This window comes from Camelus ferus, chromosome 1 (genome assembly GCF_009834535.1).
Source record: "Camelus ferus isolate YT-003-E chromosome 1, BCGSAC_Cfer_1.0, whole genome shotgun sequence".
NCBI classification, from domain to species: Eukaryota; Metazoa; Chordata; class Mammalia; order Artiodactyla; family Camelidae; genus Camelus; species Camelus ferus.
In genome coordinates this window covers 91,715,277-91,740,143 of record NC_045696.1, presented here as the reverse complement: position 1 = coordinate 91,740,143, position 24,867 = coordinate 91,715,277, and the positions used below count along the sequence as shown (strand labels likewise).

The 24,867-nt window shown below is 38.8% G+C and overlaps 1 protein-coding gene across 2 annotated transcripts in view; it reads left to right on the top strand.

Moving 5' to 3' along the window:
• Window positions 1-24,320, top strand: part of LEKR1 (leucine, glutamate and lysine rich 1) — a 200,489-nt gene extending 176,169 nt beyond the window's left edge. For both annotated transcript variants that reach the window (XM_014562369.2, XM_032485637.1), the window contains 3 exons: window positions 2,959-3,123; window positions 6,409-6,708; window positions 22,343-24,320. In XM_014562369.2, the coding sequence (XP_014417855.2) occupies window positions 2,959-3,123; window positions 6,409-6,708; window positions 22,343-22,756 (879 nt within the window). In that variant the 3' untranslated portion in view covers window positions 22,757-24,320. The remainder of the gene's footprint in view (window positions 1-2,958; window positions 3,124-6,408; window positions 6,709-22,342) is intronic.
• The last annotated feature ends 547 nt before the right edge of the window (window positions 24,321-24,867 follow it).

Below are 24,867 nucleotides of genomic sequence, written 5' to 3'. Positions count from 1 at the left end.
TTCATCTTCATCAGGGACTCTGCTGATTTCCTAAATGGCCTCTTCTCCATAAGAAATTTAAAGACCTTCTGTTTTTAAAAGTCCTTCTGTCATCTAGTTTACAGTCTGTCCTGTCCTGCCTAGTTTGTGTGCATTCTTGTTCTCTTAATTTGAGCCATCGGTCCATATTTTGAAAGATGTCTTTTTATCCTAAAATAACTATTTGGCTGTACCAATTAACCACACAAGGAATCTTTCAGACACTTGATATTTTAGTACCTCAGCACAAATTTTTCTTGAGCTTCTCAAAAAGTGTTTATTTAGGTTTTTTTTTTAATAGTATCAAGGTATCTTGTGGTTTATTAACTCTTAAAGTTACACCTTGCAGGTTTTCCCAAATGTTCTGCATTTGGCTTCCCCTTTTCGTGTATTCTTGATTTACCTGCTCCAGTGTGGCTGGAGCACAGTTATCAAAGGGGGTAAGTGGTGAAAGTCAGGTTGGAGAAGTCGAGGGCTGCCGTATTTGGTGTTGGGGTGAATAACTGCACAGGCCAGGTGAGAGGAGGGAGCTGAATCCAGCCTGGGCTCTGTTCACCAAGTCCTGTGCCAGCACTAGGCTGTGTTCATCTAAGGAAGGTGTTTTCTTGATTCACTCAAATGTGTCATATGGGCTGCTGGTGGTCCAGTAGAAGATCATGTCTGGAAGTTTTGATTTTATACTAATGCACCATGAAGAAGGAATGAAAAAATCCAGTTTATATTTTGTGAAGAACACTCTGCTGTGTCTATCATGGACTGGAGAGAGGCAGGAGTAGAAGTAAGGAGGCCAGTCAGGAGGTGATGGTGGCCACAACTAGGGTGGTAGAAGTAGAGATGTAGAGAAATGGATGGATTCAAGGCATCTTTTGGAGGCAAAATGAACAGGACTTGGTGCTGGATTTGTGTGGAAGGTAAGGGAGAGAGAAGTGTGAACGATGATGCCCCAGTTACTGACTTGAATAACCAGGTAGGTGGTGGCACTGTGTCCTGAGATGGGGAGCATTGAGGAGGGAACAGGTGGGGAGGGGGTTGTTTCAAGAACTCTGGTTCAGACGATTTATTTGAGACACCTGTGACGTATCTAAATGGCTACCAAGAGGCAGGTGAATATAAGTACCTGGGATTCAGAAGAACATCTGCTCTTTTCTGAGTACCCTGAGGCTTTCCTCGTCTTTTGTAGTCGGATAGCAATACATCTGAACAATTCTATCATGTCCTAAATGATTTTCAGTATCCTTTCCCCCAAACAATCCAGAAATTTATTTTTGAGAGAGCCAAAATAACTCTGTGCATTGAGTATAAAAGTTAATTGTTTTGCCTTGAGGCAAATGCTTAGTCCTACACCCAGTGCAGTAAACCCCATTGACCCCACACTGGGGCTAGTCTCCTATCTGCATTTTATGTAATTTAAAGGGCTTTCTGCAAACTTAGCAAACTTTCTGTTTCCTGGTACCATGGTTTCAGTGTTCCCTTGAGAAATTTAAGTTGATCTCTCTCCTTCTCCTCTTAGTGGCGTGAGAGTCACAGTCACAGTAAGTCAGGTTTAGCATTTTTTCTCCCTAGTTGTCTGGCATTTACTCTCTCTTAGAATTTATAATCATGGCACAACATAAATTTAGAGCCAGCCTGTCACTGGGATCGCTTCTCTAATCTCACTAGTTGAACTCCTAGACCTGAATGACTCCAGTACTCATAGATTTGTTCTCTGTCTTGCTCTAGTAGGCTGAGCCAAAACCAATGGTTAAAAAGCACAGGGAAAGACATGTTGGCTTAACGAAAGGAAAAACTTCCTAATGCTTAGCACTGTCTGAAAATGAAAACGCCTGCTGGGGAAGGAGTGAGTTATGGTTCCTAGTGGTGTTGAGGCACAGAAGAGACAATCATTTGATGCAGATTCCATGGTAGAGACTTAAGTCACGGTGTAGAAGTAATCTCCACTGACTATTGAATTCCTGCTCATGCTCAAGCTTCACACAGATGTTTCATCTCATTTAATCCTCATAATGACCCCCAAGGGAAATAGTTATAACCCCACCAGGAGAGATTATAGTCACAACTTAAGATCACACAGCTAGAGTGGCAGAGCCAGGATTTAGAGCCAGGATTTAAACTCTGAATCCAAAGCCTTTGTTTATTCTTTCCACAATTCATGGAAGCTTGAGAAAATGAACTAGGGGATTTCTAAGGTCTTTTCCAGCACTGTGATTCTGAGTCAAAATCTAGATACAGGCGCCACTGACTGTGTTTTCCTTAAATCATCCTTCTGGCCTCAGTCACATTAAAATGATAATCTATGGCTCCAAAACTGTCTCTGGTCTCCATCAAGAAAGGACTATTTTTAAAAAATCAACATTGGTATCTTGTATCCAACTCTGAGTTTCCAGTGGAACTTGGTATATGAGCCTCAAAATCAATGTTTTGTTCCTTATATGGTCCCTGCCAAGGACTAAGTTTACACTATAAATGTACAGAAGACTAAGCTTTTTTTTAATCTCTGAAAACTGTTATAATATAGTGTCCTACCTTCTCTACTCATTCTGCAGGTCTTGAAGATCTTAGAAAATCTAAGAATATTTGTCCCAAGGTCAACTTTTCTGGACCAAGTTCTAAGTCAGGTTTTTTTAAATATTAGAATTTTAAAAATAATATTAGAATTTTTAATAATTATTAGATCCTAAAAGATCTCGTCACAAGAAAAAAAATTTATTTCTCTAATTTTGTATTTATATGGGATGATGATATTCACTAAATTTACTGTGATAATCATTTCAGGTATATATAAATCAAATCTTTATGCTGTACACCGTAAACTTATACAGTGCTGCATGTCAATTATATCTAGTAGAAACTGGAAGGAAAAATATTAAAGTTGAAAATAAGCTCAGTTTACTTATCTTAAGGTAAAATGGCTCTATATGTGTGTTAAATGCTGTTTTCTAGATTGAAGCTGAACTCGCCAAGGAAAGGGCCCAACATTTAGTTGAATTTCAGGAGCAAGCTCTTCTCTTTAAGGAAGAAGCTAAACTGGAACTTGATATTGAAAAGGAAAAACATCAAGAAATAATCCAAAAGTATAAGAAAGAACAAGAGGAGCTACAAATGAAGGTCTGTCATTATGATGTTTATCATTATTTAAGGGGTTTAAAACTATAGATGTTGGTTATCTCCTCCTAGGAGCACTACTGTAGTTATAAATCCAGAAGCTTACCTCATAGTCATTGTGCCTTAGTTTTAGGGAGGTAGGATGGTTTGCCTATTCTCCAGAATGAATAACTGAGATAAATTATATAAGCATACAATCCAGCTGTGTATGGAATTTTTTCCTACTAAAATAAACTTATTTTTAAAACAGCATAATTATATAACTAATAATTAGCATGGTTAGATATTCCAATTCCTCAAATATCTAACATGAAAAGATAATGAGGTGTTTTACATAATTAAAAGTTTATCAACCACTAAAGCCTATCCCCTTTAATTACAAATATTTTCAATTCTAAATATTTTTGAATGAAGGGTAGTATTTTTAAATGTAGTCACACCTCCATAATTTCTTAAACAATGTGTCCTAAACTTAAAATTAAGTGTTGGTCAAGTTTCCCCTATTTTTATCAGACTTGAGCATAGAATGTGTGTGTGTGTGTGTGTGTGTATGTTAACCAAGACCCAGTGGTGAAGCCATATTTTGAATAAACTCGTTAAGAGTCTGTGTAAATTAAACACCAAATGAGACTTAACTAGCCCCTACTTTGGTGTCCAGAGGTTGTGGTACAGTCTTTTCAGTAGCTGACTGTGAACAAGAGGCAGGACCAGCTGCCTGAGTATGTGACAAGTGCAGCGTCACAGGGCCCCACTCAGAAAGGCCTCGTGCTTCAGGTTTAATGCTCTGCAAATGCTGTCTTGAAATTCTTAATAATTTTATCTTCAGATTTATGTTTTGTAAGTGAAGTCCTACTGGGACAATGGAGCATGTGCTGGGAGCTGGTAACCTGGGCTCAGGCAAGGCCCCACCTCTTCTGGACAGGCTCTGTCCTAGACAGGCCTCTTGCTTCCTGGCTCCTGCCCCTGCCCCCTCCTCCCCTCACATTGTGACCTCTGTTGCAGTCCTGGGTGGCTCAGGACTGTCAGCAGGGGCGTGCTGAAAGGCAGGCCCCAACTTGCCAGGGGCTGCAATTTTTTCACAAGAAGTCATAAATCCAGATTCAGTGAGTGAATTCCCTTGATTTTTTCAATGTTGACTCCCTTTTTAAAAACATGAAAACATGTTTGTGGCTATGTGAGCCTCCTCTCCCAAGGGTAACCTGCTCTGTTCCAGTGTCAGCCCTCCTCTGGATTATCGCAACTACTGTTCAGACCTAGCAGTGACCCTCTTCGTTCCTGGATTAATGGAAGAAAGAGGAATCTTAATTTAATTTATAAAATTACTAAGTATGGTGAATAGATTTCTTGTAAAAGTTATTGTTAATGTAAATTTAACATTTGAAACAGATTTTGGATACACAACTCTTAAGCAGTAGTTCACAAAATCCTTGGAACTTTGGTCTATGAATGTTTTCCAGATTCTTCATGGGCTGCTTTTCTTGTTGTACTAATATTTATTAGTGACAATATCCTATAGCATGACATGCTATGACAATATCCATAGCATGAATAATAAGGATATGTTTCATCAGAAGCAGCTTTGCTCTTCCTGGCCTGTTTTTTGTTCTTTGTTTTTTTAAGGAGAAAGAAAACAAGCAGTCTTTTCCCTTCTAAAGACTTTCATGACTTTGAGGAGAAGCTTCTCCAAGTTATTCTCTTATCTCTTTGTCTAGAGGTACCATCTTGAGAAGAAGTATATTTTCAAATGATTCTGGTATCCTCTAGAACTGCATGGTCTAATACGGGAGCCACATGGGTCTCCTTAAGTTTCAGCTAATTAAAATTAATTAAAATGAAAAATTCAGTTCCTCAGTCACTTTAGCCACATTTTGAGTGCTCAACAGCCAGTACGAGGAAGCAAGAGTCTATTGTGTGCATTTCTTTCCAACTCAGTGATGTCACCTTCATAACTTGGAACTGGCTTTAGTGACAGTATTTACACCATGGAAACTGGATATAAAACTGGCTTGTGTGTGTGTGTGAGTCCATTGTTAAACATTTACCAGCACACCACCAACGATAGTCTCACGTGGCTAGTGGCTACCATACAGAACAGCACAGAATATTTCTATCATCACAGAAAGTTCTGCTGGTCAGTGCTGCTCTAGAAGATATACTATCTAGGGTGTCTCCAGTCATCACATTCAAGAAAGAAAAGAAATACATCAAAGGAAAACTCATCGGTATGGTTTGAGTAGACTGTAACTGTGATGCTCTCCTACATGCATCCCCAAATATTAGGCATTTCTAGGTCCCAAAGCTACTCTAGAGTGGTCCAGACAAGACACTTTTGATTAAGGCTTGAGTTGTCCTTGGTAGCCCAGTTCAGCCACAGAGATTTGTATATTTCCAAGTATGCCCAAGTGACTAATGCAATGCCATTTTAGGTGAAAAAAAATAAAATTTTAGTCTTAACTTTTGAAAAGAAATTCTTGTTTTTACTCCATGATAGGCAGGGCCAATGCCCCTACTCAGCTCTAAAACAGTGATGGAAGATGGACCTCCACCCCTCTGCAGCCCTATAAGCATTTAGGAGTTAAATCTCTGAGGGGAGAATGAGACAGGAAAGAATGGGGCAGGGCACAGCCAAAAAAGGAATGACACAGCAGTTAGCACCAAGATGGCAGAAAAGTAAACCCCCAATAGACCTTGAGGCCCAAGATGGTTGGAGATCTGACTTCTAGTAGACTTTGAGCTTCATTATACGCTCATTGTATTATATTAGCATGGGACGTGACACACCCACAGGTGCCATGACAGTTCTGAGGGCTGACCGTAAAAGGTCAAAAAGTGGGTGATGGCCCAGTTCCTGGGAATCCCTGCCCCTTCCCCAAAGTAGTTGGAATAATCCTTCCACTTGTTAGCTTATGAAGTTACCAAGCCCATAAACAAGCCCCACACCTTGTGGCCACTTTCCTTTCTAAGTGAGACAGACCGCACTCTATGGAGTGTGTATCTACTTTTACTTTAAACTAAGCACCCAACCCTGCACCTCATGGCCTCTCTGGCCTTCTGAGATGGCCTGTACTCTGTCTATGGAGTATCTCTCTGAATAAATCTACTTTTACTCAATAAATAAATACATACATACATAAAAAGAAAATCTTGAAGGCCTACATGTCATAGAATTTGCTTTCATCTGATTAGAAGAGAACACCAGTTATTTAGAATAAGCCTCTTAAAACCACGAGAACTCTGTGGTTACCTAGAGAATATTGCCTACAAACTAATGCAAGATTTATCTTACAGGTATCTGACTTAATCAAAGGTGCCACTAGAGACCTAAGGCTGAAAGTGGCCACTCTTGAAGAAAAACTCCATGAATCTCATATTCAATATACTGAAGAATCCAAGTCAAAGGAGAAAGAAATTGAAAACCTTAAAAATTTGCTTGCAGAGTTTGAATCACACTTGAAGAAGGAAATTGACAGTAATGATTCCGTTTCAGAGGACTTGAGGAAGGAAATGAAACAGAAGTCAGATGAACTGGAAAGAGTGATGCTGGCACAAACACAACTGATACAAAAATTCAACCAGTCCCAGGAAGAGGTAGGAAGCAGATGATAGAACCATTACAATCAGTGAATGAGTTGTATATTCTTTCAAAAAACAAATGAACAAACAAAAACATGAAAGGCAGCTTGTCATGCAAAGGCTCCTAGACTGTTAGTCAGAGACCTGGGGTCATATCCTGGCTCTGTCCTTAACTAGGCAGGCACTTAACCTCTCTAGACCTGGCTTCCTTTTCTGTAAAATGAATAAGACATTGAACTACATAATCTCTAAGGTTTCCTCAGCCAGTTCTACTGTTACAAATGATGATTTAAAACCTCTAAGATTAGAAATCTTTATATATTTATGTCTTATTTGTTTTGACATTAAATCTTTGCCAAGGAAACTTTTAGAGCACTTGCTGTTTAAGTTAATATTTTGGACATATATTTTAAATGTAACTATTCCTTGGGGTTTTATTTTTCTGTCAACTTAAACTTACAACTTACACGTATTGGTCTTCTTTCCTATGTATGCATGATTATTTCAGCAATGTTTTTATTTAAACTGGAGTAGGCTTATTCTGATTTGAAAATTTTTTTCCCTAACAAAGTCTTATTTCTGAACTGCTGAGCAGCTTAGGAATTGTGGATGCTATGGATTGAATGTTGGTGTGTCCCCCCAGATTTATATGTTGAACTCTAATCCACGATGTGATGATATGTAGAGGTGGGACTTTGGAAGGTGATTCTGTCATGAGAGAGGAGTGGGCTTGGTGCCCTTATGAAAGAGCTTCCTCGCCCCTTCTACCATGTGAGGACACAGCGAGAGGATGGCTGTCTATGAATGAGGAAGCAGGCACCTCACCTTGATCTTGGACTTCCCAGCCTCCAAAACTGTGCTGTCTGAGCCACCTAGACTCTGGAATTTTGTTATAGCAGCCCAAACTGATTAATAAGACAGTGGAGCAATTCTTCAATAACCTAGAATTAGAATATTGTCACATTAGAATCTGTGGTTCCATCTATGACAGTATAGCAAATAAAGGCAAATGAAAGAAGATTCTGAATGTTAGTGACAAGTAATATTCTTGTTGGTTTTATTGGCATCTTAATAAAAGGAAAGTGCTAGTAGTAATATTGATTATTAAAAATATACCATGTTCTTGCTATATTTAAATTATAAGCCAAAATAAAAAGTTTGTGCCTTAATTATAATTATGAAATGAATTGCATCAATATGCAATTATGAATAAGACTGACAACTGCCATTCCTTTCTCTCAAAGAGAAGTTTAAAGGAAATATTATGTGAGTGATTAAATTGACATCAGAAGAAAGATTAACTTAAAAAGAAACTTATATAAAAAGCATAGACTAAAAGTTAAAAAATTAGACTTAAGGGCTTGCATTAGTTATCTATTGTTGCATAACAAATGATCATCAAATTCAGTGGCTTTAAACAACAACTATCTATTATCTCATAGTTTCTAAGCGTCAGGGATCTGAATGTGGGACTTAGCTGTGTGCCTCTTGCTCAAGGCCTCTCATGAAGTTGGTGTTAGGGTATTGGGGCTACAGTATCATTTAAAGGCTCAACTGGGGGAGGGTTGGCTTCCAAGCTCAGTGATGTGGTTGTTAGCAAGATCTATTTCCTCACAGATACTGGGCTGAGAGCCTCAATTCAGTGCTGGCTATTGGTTAGAGGCCCCCCCTCAGTTTATTCCAACATGAACCTCTCCACAGAAGAGCTGGCAGTGTGGCAGCTGGCTTCCCTCAGAGCAAGCAAGTCAGAATGAGAGAGTACAAGAGAAGGTGCCCAGGATAGAAGCCACAGTCTTTTTGTAACCTAACCTCATCCCATTGCTTTTGCTACTTTCTACTCATTAGAAATGAGTCAACAAGTCCCACCCACACTCAACACAAAAGGATTGCACGGGGGTGTAAACAGCAAGAGGGTGGGGGTAACTGGGGGCCATTTTAGAGGCTACCAGTCTCAGGGCCCCTGAAGGTAATTTTGGCAAGAAAAACTAGACTGGCACACTAAAGAAGTACACTGGGGTTCTTCCTGCTTCTTAGTTGTAAAAGGAAGCCACTTAGAGATGCAAAAAATAATTTTTTAATGTGGACTCTTGAACGATACAAAACACTGAGTTGGTATATAAATGATCATGGATCATTACTGGGGAATAGCAAAGAATCATCCCAAAAGTAAAGTTACCTAAAGACATGCCAGGGGGTAGACTTTCCATTAGAAGTTAAATAATTACAACTGAACTGTGAGAGTAAATAATTAAGGCTGCTTCTCTGGTGAATAATGTGAAGTCCAGAATATTCTTATAAAAATAGGAAATGAGCTAATACAAGTCACAGGAGCTATGAGCCAGAAAGAATAGAGGTTGTTAGCATGTAAAGTGAAAAGCACTACTTTTTTTGTGATGGTGCATTCCGGACACTTGAAATTTCTCAGGTTCTGGAGGAGAAAAGCCTCATTTAAGTGGAGAACAAATTCCCATTAGAAAGAAGATAAATTAATAGTCTAAGAAGGAAGCTAATTAAGGGGAAGAAAGCCCTGCTCTCATTCAAGAGGCCAGAGAATAGGTAGAACTTTGTTTTTAATTGTATAAAGGAAGTTCTCAAGGATAGAAGGAAAGCCATAGCCTCTGAAGGACAGAATGGACATTCCTGCATGGAGCAGGGATTAGTGGAGGCTGCCACAGAAACAAGGATTGAGAAGGTGCAGCAACAAAAGATGCAGGTCAGTAACAGGAAAGAAAATGGAAAAGAAAACTGTATGGGAAATGGAAATGTGGGAAGGAGCCTCCTGAAAATTCTTCATAGGGAGAAGACACAGACATAAAAAATTAGAACATTAAAAAAAAAAAAAAGTCAGAAAAGAAACATAGTATATTAAAGAACAGGGCATTGTCATTTAAAATCAGGTTAAAATAGATCACGTGCTTCTTGCTGCAGTTTTGCTTCCTGCCAGCTCCATGTGAGTCCTGTCAAGACAGCATGGCCCCACTGTTAGGAGCCTTGTGATCCAGAGGAAGAGTGTGATAAATTCAAAACACAATTTGTGTACAACTATCAAAGGAAAGCCAGTACAGAGAGTTCAGTATTTTTGTTGTCTTAAGACTATAGATAAGGAAAACATAAGGGGCAGAAGTTTTCAGTTCTACCAGTTCCTGTAGCTAGCTAGCTAATGAAGATGAAAGATATTCAAAACTAGAAGGGAATGCTCTTAGTTAAACATGCAGAATTGAATGCATATGTTTATCTCTCCTTCTGTCCCAAAACACCACTAAAATGACAGTAAATTAATAAAAAAGGAATAAATCCATAAGGAAGAGAACAAGAAAAGAGGTGACACTAGATGAAAAAGATGTGTTGACCAAATTTTGGAAAATGGAAAGCAAGGTATGGATAATAGGTAATTAGCAGACTGTAGGATATGGAAACCTAATGCCTGTGAGGAGTGTAGGAGTGGCTGGAATCCTAAAAGGAGCAAACTCAATCACGTGACATGACACTGGGAAGACTCAGGAATTGGGGACACCAGATACCTCTGAAAGAGGGAGAAAAGAGTGGATCCGAAAACAGGACTGTTTGAATGATTGTAAAAGGAGCAAATAAGTGCTTGGATGCCCTCTCTAACCCCTCAAGCAGCCTCCACCCACCATCCTGGCCGGATACCCAAGGTCTAGATTCTAGAAAAACTGAATGCCAGGGTCTTTGGACCTAAGTAATATACAGCAGCAGCGTATGGGATAAGGCAAGAGCTGGAGTAAAGTCTGTATATTACAGAGTGAGACCTCCGAGTCCAAGTCACCCGCTCACTTCCCAGAACATGGACAACCAGGCTTACGTGTCAGTAGCCAGAAAACTATGGACACTGACAATTGGGGTCTCTTAATGAAGTGTTATATCCATGTCCCATCTACCCACTGAGACATATCCCAGTCAATAAGCTCTCCTACCTAGGCGCACAGAGGTTCCAGGAACATTTTGGAGACTCATTTTTAAACATGAAAAGCCAAGGATCCCCAGTCATTTGAAGAACACCTCTAATATCAAAGACAGAAATCAGGATCAAACAAATAAGCAAAAAATAACTCATAAGAAACAAATATAAAACAACACGGGAAGCAAAAGTTAGCTTCAAAAAAGAGCATAATTAATATCCTTAGAGAGAAAAGAGATGTTGTATCCATGAAATAAACAGGAGGCTATAAAAAAAGAAAAGGAATGAGTATTAAAATACAAGAATTGAAAGTTAAAAATTTAATGTTTGGCTTTGATGATAAAGCTGAAGAAATCTTCTCAGAAAGTAGAAGGGAAAGGCAAAGAGATGGAGAGAAGAAAAGAAAATTAGAGGATCAAGCCAGGGTACCTAATACCTCACTAATAGGAGTTCCAGAAAAAGAGGACAGAGAAAATGGAAGGGAGAAAACTATCCAGGAACTAATTCAAGAATTTTTCCAGGCACTGAAGGGCATGTATTTTCTATATTGAAAGAGTCCACCCAGCATCATGAGCCATCATTACCTTAAGGATAAACATAAGTACTTATAAGCTTCCAAGAAAAAAAAAGAGATCACTTAAAGAGGGTTGGGTATCAAAATGACCTCAGAATTCTTTACAGCAGCAGTAGAAAATAGAAGACAATGGCTTCCAAATTCTGAAGGAAAATTATTTCCAACCTAGGTTTCTATATCCTGCAAATGATCAATCAAATCCAAGTGTCAAATAATATTTGCAGCTATTAGAGTTCTCAAAAATGATACTTCTTTTTCAGCCTTCCTCAGAAAGCCGTTAGAGGATGCATGACACGACAATGAAGGAGTAAACTAAGAAAGGAGAAGACATAGGAATAAGGAAATGAGTGTTCTGACACAAGAGAGAGGTAGAGGGAGTCCCCAGGATCATGGTGGGCAGAAATCCAAGAATTACAGCAGTGCAGATTTAGAAAACAATCAGGCTGGGTTTAGCAGAAGAACAGAGGGATTTTAGAAGCGTGTATCTGAAAAATAAGAAGCTGATGGATTACACGGAGTGCTTGACCATGTTGAGAGTATATTTGCACTTCTGTAAGTGGGTTTGGTGAAACAGATAACCATTAGTTATCAACACCTAGACAACGAAGTAGATGAAGACTGGGATAATAATAAACTCTAGAAGGAAACTGTGCAAGAAAGGAAAGGTAATCACAGTGCACTGCATGGCTAAGATGTGAATAATATTTATACGCTATAATCATATAAGGTGAAATATAGTTTTGACTAAAATTTGTGATATAAATTGGGAAGATTTCCCAATAAAATTGAGATAGGAATTTCCCCTAGGGGAGCAGAGATATCTCCTAATAGGGGAGGAGAAACATCTGTTAAGAGTTGCAATAAGAAGATAACTCCTCATCTTTCATTCTATGAAATCAGTAGAAAACAACCTCAAAATGGAAAGCCATGAGATACTGTGTAATGATATTATTTAGGAACATAGAGATAAATATCACAAGAGACACCTTAAAAACCTGAAAATGGTTGTTCCTGTGAGGCAGGACTGGGAACTGTGAAGGAATGATTTTTTTTCATTATAATTGTATAGTATTATTTAAATTTTTAACTGTATGTAATGTATTACTTTAATTTTAAAAATAATTTAAATTAATGGAAAGGAGTAAATTTTAAAGAGGACCTGACAGGGTGGCAGAGGAAAGGATAAAGGACAAACCAGGAAAGTTATAGATAAAGCAAATAACAGAATATGAGCCTTTAAGGAGATTTTTTTTAAAAAATGAAGAAAAAGTAGATTCTAGCTTAAACTTTAGTGACAGGTGCCTGACATACTTCTATTTATTCCAAGTCTGAATAAAAGGAGAGCTCCTCCATGAACCCAGAGAATCCCAGAGGCAAGCTTAGGTATACATCTGTGTGCCTAAAACAGTTGTTCATGCATTCGTCTAAAATTTAAGTAGTTGTTTTTAAATAGATGCTAAGAAGAAATAGTAATTCAGGTAAAGGGATGAAGGAGAGGTGCTCTATTAAATGGGGTAGTCAGAGGACTCAATATTCAAGCAGACCTAAAGTGAGGAACAGAACATTCCAGGCAGAGCCAATAGGAAGTGTGAAGGCCCTGTGGCAAGGAGCATCCTGGGAGAAACCACAAGGAAGTCAGCGAGCACTACTGGAGCTTAGCGAGCAAGGAGGGTGGATAGAAAGCAAGATTGGAGGGGCCAGTTCATGTGGCGTGTTTGTGGGCTGCAGTAGGACTTTGGATTGTTTTCTAAATGTGATGAAAAGCTACTTGGAATTTTGAACAAGGGAGCAATATGATCTGACTTATTTTTAGGGGATAAACTCTGACTGCTGTGTGAAAAATAGGTTGAAGGAGGGGGGCAAAAATGAAAGCAGAGAGACCTATTACAAGGCTCTTGAAAAGGTCTATAAAAGCAATGATGGTCATCGTGGTAAAAGAGGTGAGACGGGGCCAGATATTTTCAAGGTAGATGTAACAGAAATTGCTGATGGGTTGGATGATGTGATCAAGGATAACTCCAAAATTTGGAATCTCAACAACTGAGTGGGTGAAAGTGACATTTACTGAGACGGGAAACACTAGTAAAGAATACAATTGGGGAGGAATATCAAGAATTTGATTTGGGACATATTAATCTCAATATGCATATCAGATATTGAAGTGGAAGTGTTGAATGGGCAGTGTGTTCAGGGGAAGGCTGACTAGAGATACTGATTTGGAGACATCTACAAACAGCTGATACTTAAATGAGATCACCCAGGGAATGAGGTAATAGAGGAGAGGGCTGAGAACACTCCATCTTTCAGAGGCTGGAAGGAGGAGGAGAATCCCGCAAGGGTGGCAGAGGAGGAACATCTAGTGAGGTAGGAGGGAAACTGGAGAGGACTACCAAAGACTCTGAGGAAAAAAAGTGTCCAAAGAGGAGAGCATGCAACTTAGACAAGATGCCCACAACCCCTTGTACAGAAACTTTGGTTTCAGATAGCTTTTGGAATTCAAATTATTTTGAATTTTAGAAAGTTAGTAAAATACATATGTTCCTGGAGATTTAGGGCAGCCCCTCCCATACAGTGACATTAATATTTATGCAGTGGAACATAGGAATGGCCCCACGGAGTGAAATAAATAAAGATAATCAGTCCAGTCAGATTTTATTACCAATGCTATGAGTTACACATATTTTTCTTTTCTGAGCTTTTTGAATGTCAAAGTTGTGGCTAATGGATTATAGATGTGTATTTGCTTTCTTTCTTTATAACAGCAGTTTTCTCGGCATCTTGGATCTGTTTTTGTTTAAAAAACAAAAAAGGAGAGTATATATGTTTCTCTATAGGATACAGACAGAGAGAAATGACAAGAAAAAGTGAAGGAAGAATTTTCCCCAAACTATTTACAGTGGTTACCATTGAGGGAGTCGGAAGATGGGCAGGGGTTTCACTTCTTACAGCTTTTTAAAATTGGGGGGATTGTGGATGACTTTTAAATTTTTTGGTGTTTTGAATATTTTTCGAATATGAAGTCTATTTAAAGAAAAGAAAACCTATTTGTTTAGGAAAGTTTATTAATAAATGTGGCAAGGATGGATTTATGTAAACTCTAAGCTTAAATTTTAGGGTTGCATGCATTTACAAATACAAATCGCTTTTTTTACAAGGATTTACTTAGTTTTAGGATATATACTTACCTCATTTGTGTATTTATTTGAATAGAGAAAATGGCACACATTTCTCTGGTAGCTCTATTTATGAGAAACCAAAGTTAGTAAGTTAAAAAATGAGTGGTTCTCTGGGGGAAGGAGTTCTCAGTGGTAGACTGCTTGTACAAGGTCCTGGGTTCAATCCCCAGTAAGCCCCTTAAAAAATAAATACATAAATTAAATAAATAATTAAACCTAAATTGCCTCTGCCCCCCAGAAAAGCTTAAAAAATAATAAATTATTTTTTTAAATGAGTAGTTCTTAATTTGGAACTGAATAAAGAGAACATCTGAATCTCTTCCGAAGAGTAAAGGGGTAAGTGGAAGTTCTCTAACCTCCAGCTGCACGGGGAGCAGGGGAGGACGGGGTGGTGCATGCGGAGGGGCTGTTCCCAGGGTTGTTCGGCAGGGCTAGGGGGCTCAGACTGAGATCCAGGCAAGACTGTCTTTCACATGTTGGAGAGTCAGCCCTGAATAGATGCTAGAAAATTGACAGAATGAGAAAAAATACAGAGAAATTGTTTTTGTTGTATATAATCAATACCAATTAAGTCTTCATTAAAGTTAGCTCACTGACTTGGAAAAGTAGATCCTGAACACCATGTCTTCCTCGGCTCTTCCTCTCCATCCTGAAATCCACTCTTGAGGCATATCAGTCCAAGGGATTATTCCCCTCTGTTTCCACTTCTGTTTTGATATGTCTGCCTTAGTTTTCGCAGGGTCCATCATGTTCACAAGCATAGAAATAACAATGTTAAGAACAACCTTCCTGCCATCCATTTCACTTCTTTCCTGGAAATGTATTCACATTCTCCTTCCTGCTTTACCAAAGGGCCATTTCCATCCACTGTTTTTCTGCAGTGTTTTGGGCTGATCAGATTACTTGAACAGAAGCCTTAAATGGAAGTTTGGGCACATCCTTTGCTAACTCCTACTCATCTTTTTGGTTTCCACACCTTTTCCACAGACTTTCCTTTCACCTCAGCTCCCCACCCAGTTGGCCAACCACTCACTCACCCTGGGATGTATCTAGTTTGGGTCAGTGGAAACTGTAATCTGATCATTCCACGAGTGATTCCGACCTCTCTGGGTAGAAGGCATGAGCAAAGACACCCATCTGTGCTTCTTCACTGAGGACTTGCTTTCCTGGCATGTTCACCCCAAATTGTGCCAGATACAGCTGATTGCCATCACAAGTGGAATTCTCACCTTCAGAATGATCAAGTTACCCAGCAAAGCCTTCTCTTGCTTCTTCCACTGTTTTTGAAATTGAAAGCAATCCAGCTGTCTCTAAGGATAAAAGTGAAAACAAACATAAAAATAAACCAGTCTTACATTGCAGAGAGTGAGGGGAATTGGCCATTTTTTTAATATTAGAAATTTCAAACAGATGGTGAGCTAATTTATATTTTCATTTTGACATTTGCTTACCCAGTGGGAGTGCACTTAAGCCATATTTTAAGTCCATTCAAAGTGGCCTTCATCAGAAAATGTTGTAGACAAACCTATAGATGATGCTCTCCACCAACTGGCAGAGCTTATGGACCCAGGGATGCTAGCTCACCTCCTGCTAGACCATGCTAGCCAAGGCCCACTAGGGATAGGAACCTCTGCCCTGGAAACTTTGGCCTCCTATCCTCCCTGCCTCCCATCTCACCCTGCTCAGGGCCGTTTTCCGCAGAATTGGCAAAGGGATCTTCCTTTCTTGCAGATTTGACCTTCCAGCCCCTGATCAAAATAAACCTTTCAATGACTTCAGATGGCCCTTACAATGAAGTTAAAACTCTATTATTAGCATGTTACCAAAGTCATCCTTGATCTGACTCTCCTGACTCCTCCCTGTCTCAGTCCTGGTCTCTTCTTCCATTTTGCACTCTGCACTTGAGTCATACTAAGCCATGTGTCGTCCCAAGATGTGACTCTCCCTCTCTCACTGCCAGGGGTTTGCACTCTCTGCCCACCTCTGCCTGGAGAACCCCACCACCCCTTTGCACCTGACTCATGCCTCCCTTCCATTTTGACTTACAGTTTAGTTGCAATCCAGTAATAACACTATTTTACCATTCCAAAATATGGCCAAAGATACCTCCACCTAGAAGATTTAGAATGCTATGGCTTCACTGATTAGTCTCATGTTTGCCTACAATTTTCAACCTTACAAAACATATTCCATCTTAGACGTTTTCCCATGTTGTTCAGTGAAAACGCGTATCAAAATTCTACAGCAATACAAACTTCCAAAAATATAAACAACCTCAAAAGACAAACATTTTGCCTAAATTGCTGAAAGCAATATAACCACGAGTGAATGATTCTTTTCCACATACGATGGAACTTTCCACCAATGTGTCTCATTGACTGACCACGTCCACGTGTGCTCTTGTTATGCTCTGTCACGCACACTCCACTTCTGAACTCGCAATTCCCTAAACTTGATGTGTTCTATTTCCATTTTTGAACTCTATGGTTGAATAAATTATAACATCTGAACTGTGTGTTATACAAAACTGAGTTAATAAGCATCCCCATTTTAAAAGAGGGGTTAGTGGTGTCATAGGAAGTACAGATATTTGAGATTTATCTGAAATGTCATGGTTTTTTGACATGACAAAAATAGAAGTCCTATCTTTGGATCCTGTTTTCAGTTTAGAGGTTCTGGTTTGGGAAAGAACAGAAGAAAGAGGATTTGTTCTTTGTTCTGGAAGCTAATAGCTTTGAAGAAGGATGATTTCCAGAGCAGTGGGCCCGAGACGAAGATGGTCAGCAGCCCTTCCAAACCTCAGTCAGGAGTTGGCGGGTGCTTTGCTCTCACTGTACTTGCCACAGGGACATCTTTGGGTTCACTCCACCCTTCCATTTCCTCCTTTAGTGGAGTGTCACTTGCCTGAAATAGCTTTCAAGTGACTTGCTTTATGGACGTTTTCCATAGAGCACTACTCCTTTCCTTTGAGACTGGAATTTAATTTTAGCAAATGGATTGGAGCTTATTTTTCTTTTAATGAGAGCACTTGTCATCACATCACCCATCACTGTATCCTTCCATATTGGTGCACCTATTATTCATGTCACCAATTTATTGACCTCATTGCTGACTGCTAACTTTCACATTTTCAAGCAAAATTAACTTTTCCATAGATTTCTTAATCAAGGGAATTTTTATACTAATTTATTAAAAGCCTCTTAAATCTAATAACTTCAATACATTCTGCCTACTTAATCTACTAGTGGAAAGGGAACAAAATGCACTGTTTTATCCTTTTAAAAGAAAGTTTAGATTAAGTTTAGAAAAGTTGGGCAAAACCAGGTGCAATGTCTTACTGTTTTTATTGCTTCAGTGTCCTGGAACACAATGGCCCCTGCATGCTTGATATAATTAATTAGACAATTACCTGAAGCATAGGCAGCTTGGAGCCGGGCCCTGGAGGCAGGCAGGACCCCACCACTTCAAAGCTGGGTTACTCTCAGCAAGTTACATACCTGTCTGAGCTTCAGTGTCTTTCTTTGGCAAATAGAGTTGTTGGGAGCAGGAAATGAATGAGATGATGCCTAATAGGCACTTTATTAATCTCTTCTCTAGCCCTCCCTCTCCTGCCTTTTCAACAAGTATTTCAGGAAGACTTAATGAGAACCAGATGATAAAGCCACAGACACCATCCTTGGTCTCCTGTTCCTCAAAAAAAAAAAAATAAAAGAATTAACTGGAAGCAAGTAATTAACCCCCATTATTTAAAAATATATATGGTTATATGGATCATATGTGTCTACTACTAACATATGTAAATGGTGAGGCTGTTTGAGCCAGGCGTGCCGCTGATTTTATAGAATATTACTATGCAACTGTTAATCTGGAATTGCTCCATTTTCTTCAATTTTGATTACCAAATTTGGAATTGAATGGAATTCTGACCATAATCACAAGAAACTCAAATACAGGAAGATGCTACTTTCCCTGATGCTTTGTTATTTAGTTCCACTGACAGTAGATTAAGTCAGTAAGCCCTTAGAAGGATGCTTTCCACTGAGCATCAGACTTGGGAATGCCTTGGCTAGTCTTACAAACAAGCTAACCTAATGGGGAGTCGTTTTTTTAATTGAGGTATAGTTGATTTACAATGTATTAGTTTCTGGTATACAGCATAGTGATTCAGTTATATATATTTTTTCTTTTTCATATTCTTTTTTATTATAGATTATTACAAGCTATTGAGTACAGTTCCCTGTGCTATCCAGTAGGATCTTGTTTATCTGTTTTGTATATAGTAGTTTGTATCTGCTAATCCCAAACTCCCAATTTATCCTTCCTCACCCTTCCCCTTTGATAACCATAAGTTTGTTTTCTATGTCTGTGAATCTGTTTCTGTTTTGTAAATAAGTTCATGTGTGTCTTTTTTTTAGATTCCACATGTAAGTGATACCATATGATAGTCTTTTCCTGTCTGACTTATTTCACTTAGTATGATAATCTCTAGGTCCACCCATGTTATGGCAAATGGCATTATTTCATTCTTTTTATGGCTGAGTAATATTTCATTGTATATGTGTGTGTGTGTGTGTATACACACACACACACAACTTCTTTATCCAATCATCTGTCGATGGACATTTAGGTTGCCACCATGTCTTGGCTATTGTAAATAGTGCTGCTGTGAACTTTGGGGTGTATATATCTTTCCAAATTAGAGTTTTCTTTGGATATATACCCAAGAGTGGGATTGCTGGATCATATGGTAAGTCTATTTTTAGTTTTTTAAGGAACCTCCATACTGTTCTCCATAGTGGCTGCACCAATTTACATTCCCACTGACAATGTAGGAGGGTTCCCTTTTCTCCATACCCTCTCCAGTACTTATTATTTGTGGACTTTTTAATGATGGCTATTCTGACTGGTGTGAGGTGATATCTCATTGTAGCTTTGGTTTGTATTTCTCTGATAATTAGCGAGATTGGGTGTCTTTTCATGTGCTTATTGGTCATCTGTATGCCTTCATTAGAGAAATGTCTGTTTAGGTTTTCTGCCCATTTTTTGATTGGATTGCTTGTTCTTTTGTTATTGAGTATATGAGCTGTTTGTATTTTGGAAGTTAAACCCTTGTCAGTCATATCATTTTCAAATATTTTCTTCCAATCTGTAAGTTGTCTTTTTGTTTTGTTTATGGTTTCCTTTGCTGTGGAAAAGCTTTTAAGTTTAATTAGGCCACATTTGTATATTTTTGGGTTTGTTTCTATCGCCTTGGTAGACTGACCTAAGAAAACATTGCTAAGATTTGTGTCAGAGAATTTTTTGCCTATGTTTTCTTCTAGGAGATTTATGTGTGTCTTGTCTTATGTTTAAGTCTTTAAGCCATTTTGAGTTAATTTTTGTGTATGGTGTGAGAGAGTTATCTAAATTCATTGATTTATACGAGGCTGTCTAGCTTTTCCAATACCACTTTCCAAAGAGACTGTCTTTTCTCCATTGTGTATCCTTGCCTCCTTTGTCAAAGGTCAATTGACTATAGGTGTGTGGGTTTATTTCTGGGCTCTCATTCTGTTCCATTGACCCATATGTCTGTTTTTGTGCCAATTCCATTCTTTTAATTACTGTAGCTTTGTAGTATTGTCTGAAATCTAGGAGGGTTATGCCTCCAGCTTCATTTTTTTATTCAGAATTGTTTTGGCAATTCTGGGTCTTTGGGGATTCCATATAAATTGTAGGATTATTTGTTTTATTTCTATGAAAAATGTCCTGGGTAATTTGATAGAGATCACATTAAATCTGTAGATTGCTTTGAGTAGTATGACAATTTTAACAATACTAATTATTCCAATTCAAGAACATGGGATATCTTTCCATTTCTTTAAATCATCTTTAATTTCCTTTATCACTGTTTTATAGTTCTCCACATGTAAGTCTTTTACCTCCTTGGTCAGGTTTATTCCTAAGTATTTTTTAATGTGATTTTTAAAAGGATTGTTTTTTTACTTTCCTTTTCTGGTATTTCATTGTTAGTTTAACGAAATGCAACAGATTTCTGTATGTTAATCTTATAACCTGCTACCTTGCTGAATTTGTTTATCACTTCTGGTAATTTTGTGTAGAGTCTTTAGGGTTTTCTATGAATAGTATCATGTCATCTGCATTTAGTGACAATTTACCTCTTCTCTTCCAATTTGGTTCCTTTCTATTTCTTTTTCTTGTCTGACTTCTATGGCTAGGACTGCTAATACTATGTTAAATAGAAGTGATGAGAATGGGCATCCTAGTCTTGTTTCAGATTTCAGTGGGAGGGCTTTCAACTTTTCATCATTGAGTATTATATTGGTTGTGGGTTTCTCATAAATAGCTTTTATTATGTTACGATATATTCCCTGTATACCTACTTTGGTAAGATTCTTTTATCATGAGTGGATGTTGAATTTTATTAAATGCTTTTCCTGCATCTACTGAGATGATCATGTGATTTTTGTCCTTTCTTTTGTTGGTGTGATATGTCACATTGATTTGCATATGTTGAACCATCCTTGTGACCCTGGGGCAAATCTGACTTGATCATAGTGTGTGATATTTTTCGTGTGTTGTTAGATTTGATTTGCTAATATTTAGTTGAGAATTTTTGCATTTATATACATCAAAGATGTTGGGCTGTAATTTTTCTTTTTTGGTAGTGTCTTTGGTTTTGGTATCAGGGTGATGGTGGCTTCACAGAATGAACTTGGGAGTGTTCTCTCCTCCTCAATCTTTCGGAAGAGTTTGAGAAAGATTGGTGTAAGTTCTTCTTTGTATGTTTGGTAGAATTTGCCAGTGAAGCCATCCAGTCCTGAACTTCTGTTTGCCAGATGGAAAGTTGCTTTTAGTTGAAGAATCCTGTAGCACAATCACTTTAATTGTGTTTACTTATTTGGATACCACTTTGAACTGCTTACTTTTCAATCTCTTTTTTGACATCCTGCAGACATGAATGTTGGGACATTAGGGATATCCAAGACTTAATTCTTACCATGGGCCTTGAAGTACTTTTGGTGAATTTCATGGATAAAAGACAGCTATTACTCTTCAACTAGACATGTAGAGTCTCATTATGGGAGGGAGTCTTAATGATCTATAGTCCAGTCACACATTTGAAGCTTAAATTTGCTCCAGTACTTCCCAGTCAAATGACATTTAGCCCTTTGGAGTATCCTTAGATCGCACTGACTATTAAAAAGTTCTTCCTTGTCTTAACCCCCATAGCTTCCACCCTTGGCTCCAAATTCTGTTGGGGACATAAAAAGTGCCTCTGCTCAAACTTACAATGCTGCAGACTTACTGAGGGCAGGAACTGAATCCACTACAGCTTCCAGTAACTTGATGTATGATTACTGAATGGAGTTCAAAGCAGATGTTGTTCTTTATTTTGATATATATCTTGCAGAAGAGAAGATGGCCAATATATTTAAGTTCTATTGAGAAAGTACCACATAAAATAACTGATTTTAATATCGAAATGCTATAGCTGATATATTTTATGCTTTCAATTTTACAATTTGAGCTATTTTTATCTGTCATATATTGTAGTTTCCCTTTATTATAAAATAACATATTTAATGGCACTACTGATATTAACTAGTAGACATCACATGTGCAGCACAGACTGTCTGAGACACAACACACAGAGGAGATGAAACTCCACAGAAGTAGGCATTAGACACTCTGGGTTCCAGCACCAGCCCCACCACCACCATCCACGTGACCCTGGTTCTTGTTTCCTATTCTGCAAGCTGCGAGGGTTGAACTAAATGTTCTCTTAAAGTTCTTTCCAGCTTCACAAACAAGTTGCATTTTAGACTTGTTTGTCCCTGCAGTAGAATATCTACAAAGACAGTTAAAGAACACAGACCTCTGGTTTCCAGTTCAGTTCTCAGTGTATATTTCCAATAACTATCCATATGTACACAGTTTAAAGCGAGGGCTGCCTTTTTTCCCCCCTTTTTCTCATTTCAGAACACTTTTCTTCAGGAAACAGTGCGTAGAGAGTGTGAAGAACGCTTTGAACTGACGGAGGCCTTGAGTCAAGCCAGAGAACAGCTCCTGGAGCTCAGGAATCTCAGGGGACAGTTACCGCTGTCACCGTGCTCCCTCAGCCAGGGCAGCCTAACCTCCTCTGCCGCAGCCAGCGGCAGTCAGGGAGAGAGAAGGCTTGCAAGACTGAACTCAGAAAAGGGAATCAGAATCCCCAGCCTGCGTGGAGTGTCAAAACCTACTGCTTCCCCAGTCTCAGCTCAGCCCAGCAGGGTCAGCAGCTCAGGTTTGCCCACTCTTCCCCAGCCACATCCTCCCCGGGGGCGACCGTCTTCGGTCAGTGAGACCAGGCAGAGACTGGCTGCCATTCTGTGGAAGAGACTGAGTCAGCAGTGATGGATCCAAAGTCAGGAGTGGCTCCACACAGCATGTCTGTCTTTTCCAGAAGGCCAGAGACTCACTGTAACTGAGGATGATAAAGATCAAATTATTAGTGCAGATCACGAATGCATATTGACAGATATTTTTAACAAGATAATTGGAAAAGCTAGAAAATTGTGGTCACATTTTCCAAGAGGCCTTTGAAACTACAGCAGATGATGAAGTTGTTGGTATTCCAGAGGGCCAATTTCTATATTTATGTATTGTTATTTAGATGTATTCTATGAATATGCCCTTTTAGAGATCATTGGTAAAAATGTTCATCCATAGCATTTTTCTTTTTTTTTTTTTGCACCATTACAAGCAGATATATTTCCACAAAAAAATAGATCATATAGGTTTTGTTGGTGTTTGTTCATTTGTTTGTTGAGCTGAGTAGTTTAAATAGATGTAATTAGTATTCCAAATAGAAAATGAAAGTACTTTAGTCCTTAATTTGATAATTTTCAAAGTGCTTATTTGAAATAAGCAGAGTTCATCATCATTATCAAAAGTTTCTCTTTTTCACCTCGTAATGTAATTAGTTAATCTAATTTCTTTTTAAGTTAGGTCAGAAGTAATGATAGGTAATCTTCAGGAAGAGAGTCTGGGGACCTTCTAGGAAAAGAGACAGCAACTCCAAGGAAAAGGTGGTTTACTTTTTGGTCATGAAAATATCACTTGGTATAGATTTTATACATCAAATGCTTTTTGGTACTCAGAGTCAGATTTTGGTTTGAACTAGTATTATTCTTAAGTCATTGTGTAGAAAACTAATTTGAGACAGTTTAGTACAGGCACAGTGCTACTTTGGGATTCAAATGTTATTACCCCTGAAAATGGGCATCTGTTTAACATGTTTTCTATTTTCAGAGTGAAAAATTAAAACCAGAAACTAGACAGGCTATTTTACGTAATCTTAAAGCTTCGGGCTCCTCCTGTTTCTTAAAACACAACTCTTTACCTTAGGCTAGTGTTCATCTATCCTTTTCTCCATCTAATAGAAGTGTATTTTTCTTCCATGACTGATTTTACACAAATCCTTCATCTGACTGTATTGTGAACATCCAGGCTTCTTACTCCCAGATTAGAATGATGGTAACACATGTGAAAAGTGGCACATAAAACTCTGCTATTTGGCTACCACACTGAGGAGAGAATCCAAAGGTACTTGGAATCCCTCCTGTGTGCAAAAACAAGTAAAGCTACTGAGCAAAACCAAGTTTATCTCCAATCTTTCAAAAGACTGATGTAATCTACCAGTAGGGTGTTTTAATCTCAAAACATTCCACATTAGGTCCGCTAATTTCCCTGACTAGTTTAAGTGAGCACATCTAGTGTTAAGGTTTATAATGCACCTTATAATGGCATTTGACAAGGGACTATAACATCACATAATGGTGGTGGTGCAGTGGACCGTAGAGGTCACTCAAACAATCTCCTCCCCTCCTTTTTTTTTTTTTTTTTTTTAGCCAGTTTGTGTTTTATTGGCTCCTGGATGCTGCGGCCTTAACCAGTACTCCCGTGACGTGTCTCACACGGTGGGTCCAGCCGCTCCTTCCGCTGCTTCTGCTGCTTCTTCAGGTTATCTTCATGCTTGTTGAGCCCATGGTTCATACACGCGTTTTCTGGGGCAACACACCAACCAGGGGCTTGTACTTCTAGACTTTACAGAATTTCCTCCGGCTTTCTTCCTGAGTCTGGTTAATGACAATGAGAACATAGGTGATGAACTTGCTAACAACTGGGATCTTGGAGAGTTTGGAAGCTGCACCACCTGTCACTTTAGGACATGCAGCTGGGACAGCGCCACCTTCAGGACCTCCAGTTGTTTCAGCAGCTCCTCCACCTCCTTGTCGCGAATGTCTCCAGCCTTAATCTGGCCATGGCCAGAAGCTGCCACTAACGCCTTCTTGAAGGGAAAGAGCAATTTGTAAAGAGTAATCTCTTTACAAATTAAGAATAAACGCCCAAAGAGTTCTGGCTTGGCTAAGATGGTACAGCTAGTTAGTGGCTGAGTTCAAACCAGAACCACTATTACCTGATCCCAACCTTTCCACTTCACTATTCCACTCACCAGAGAGTCC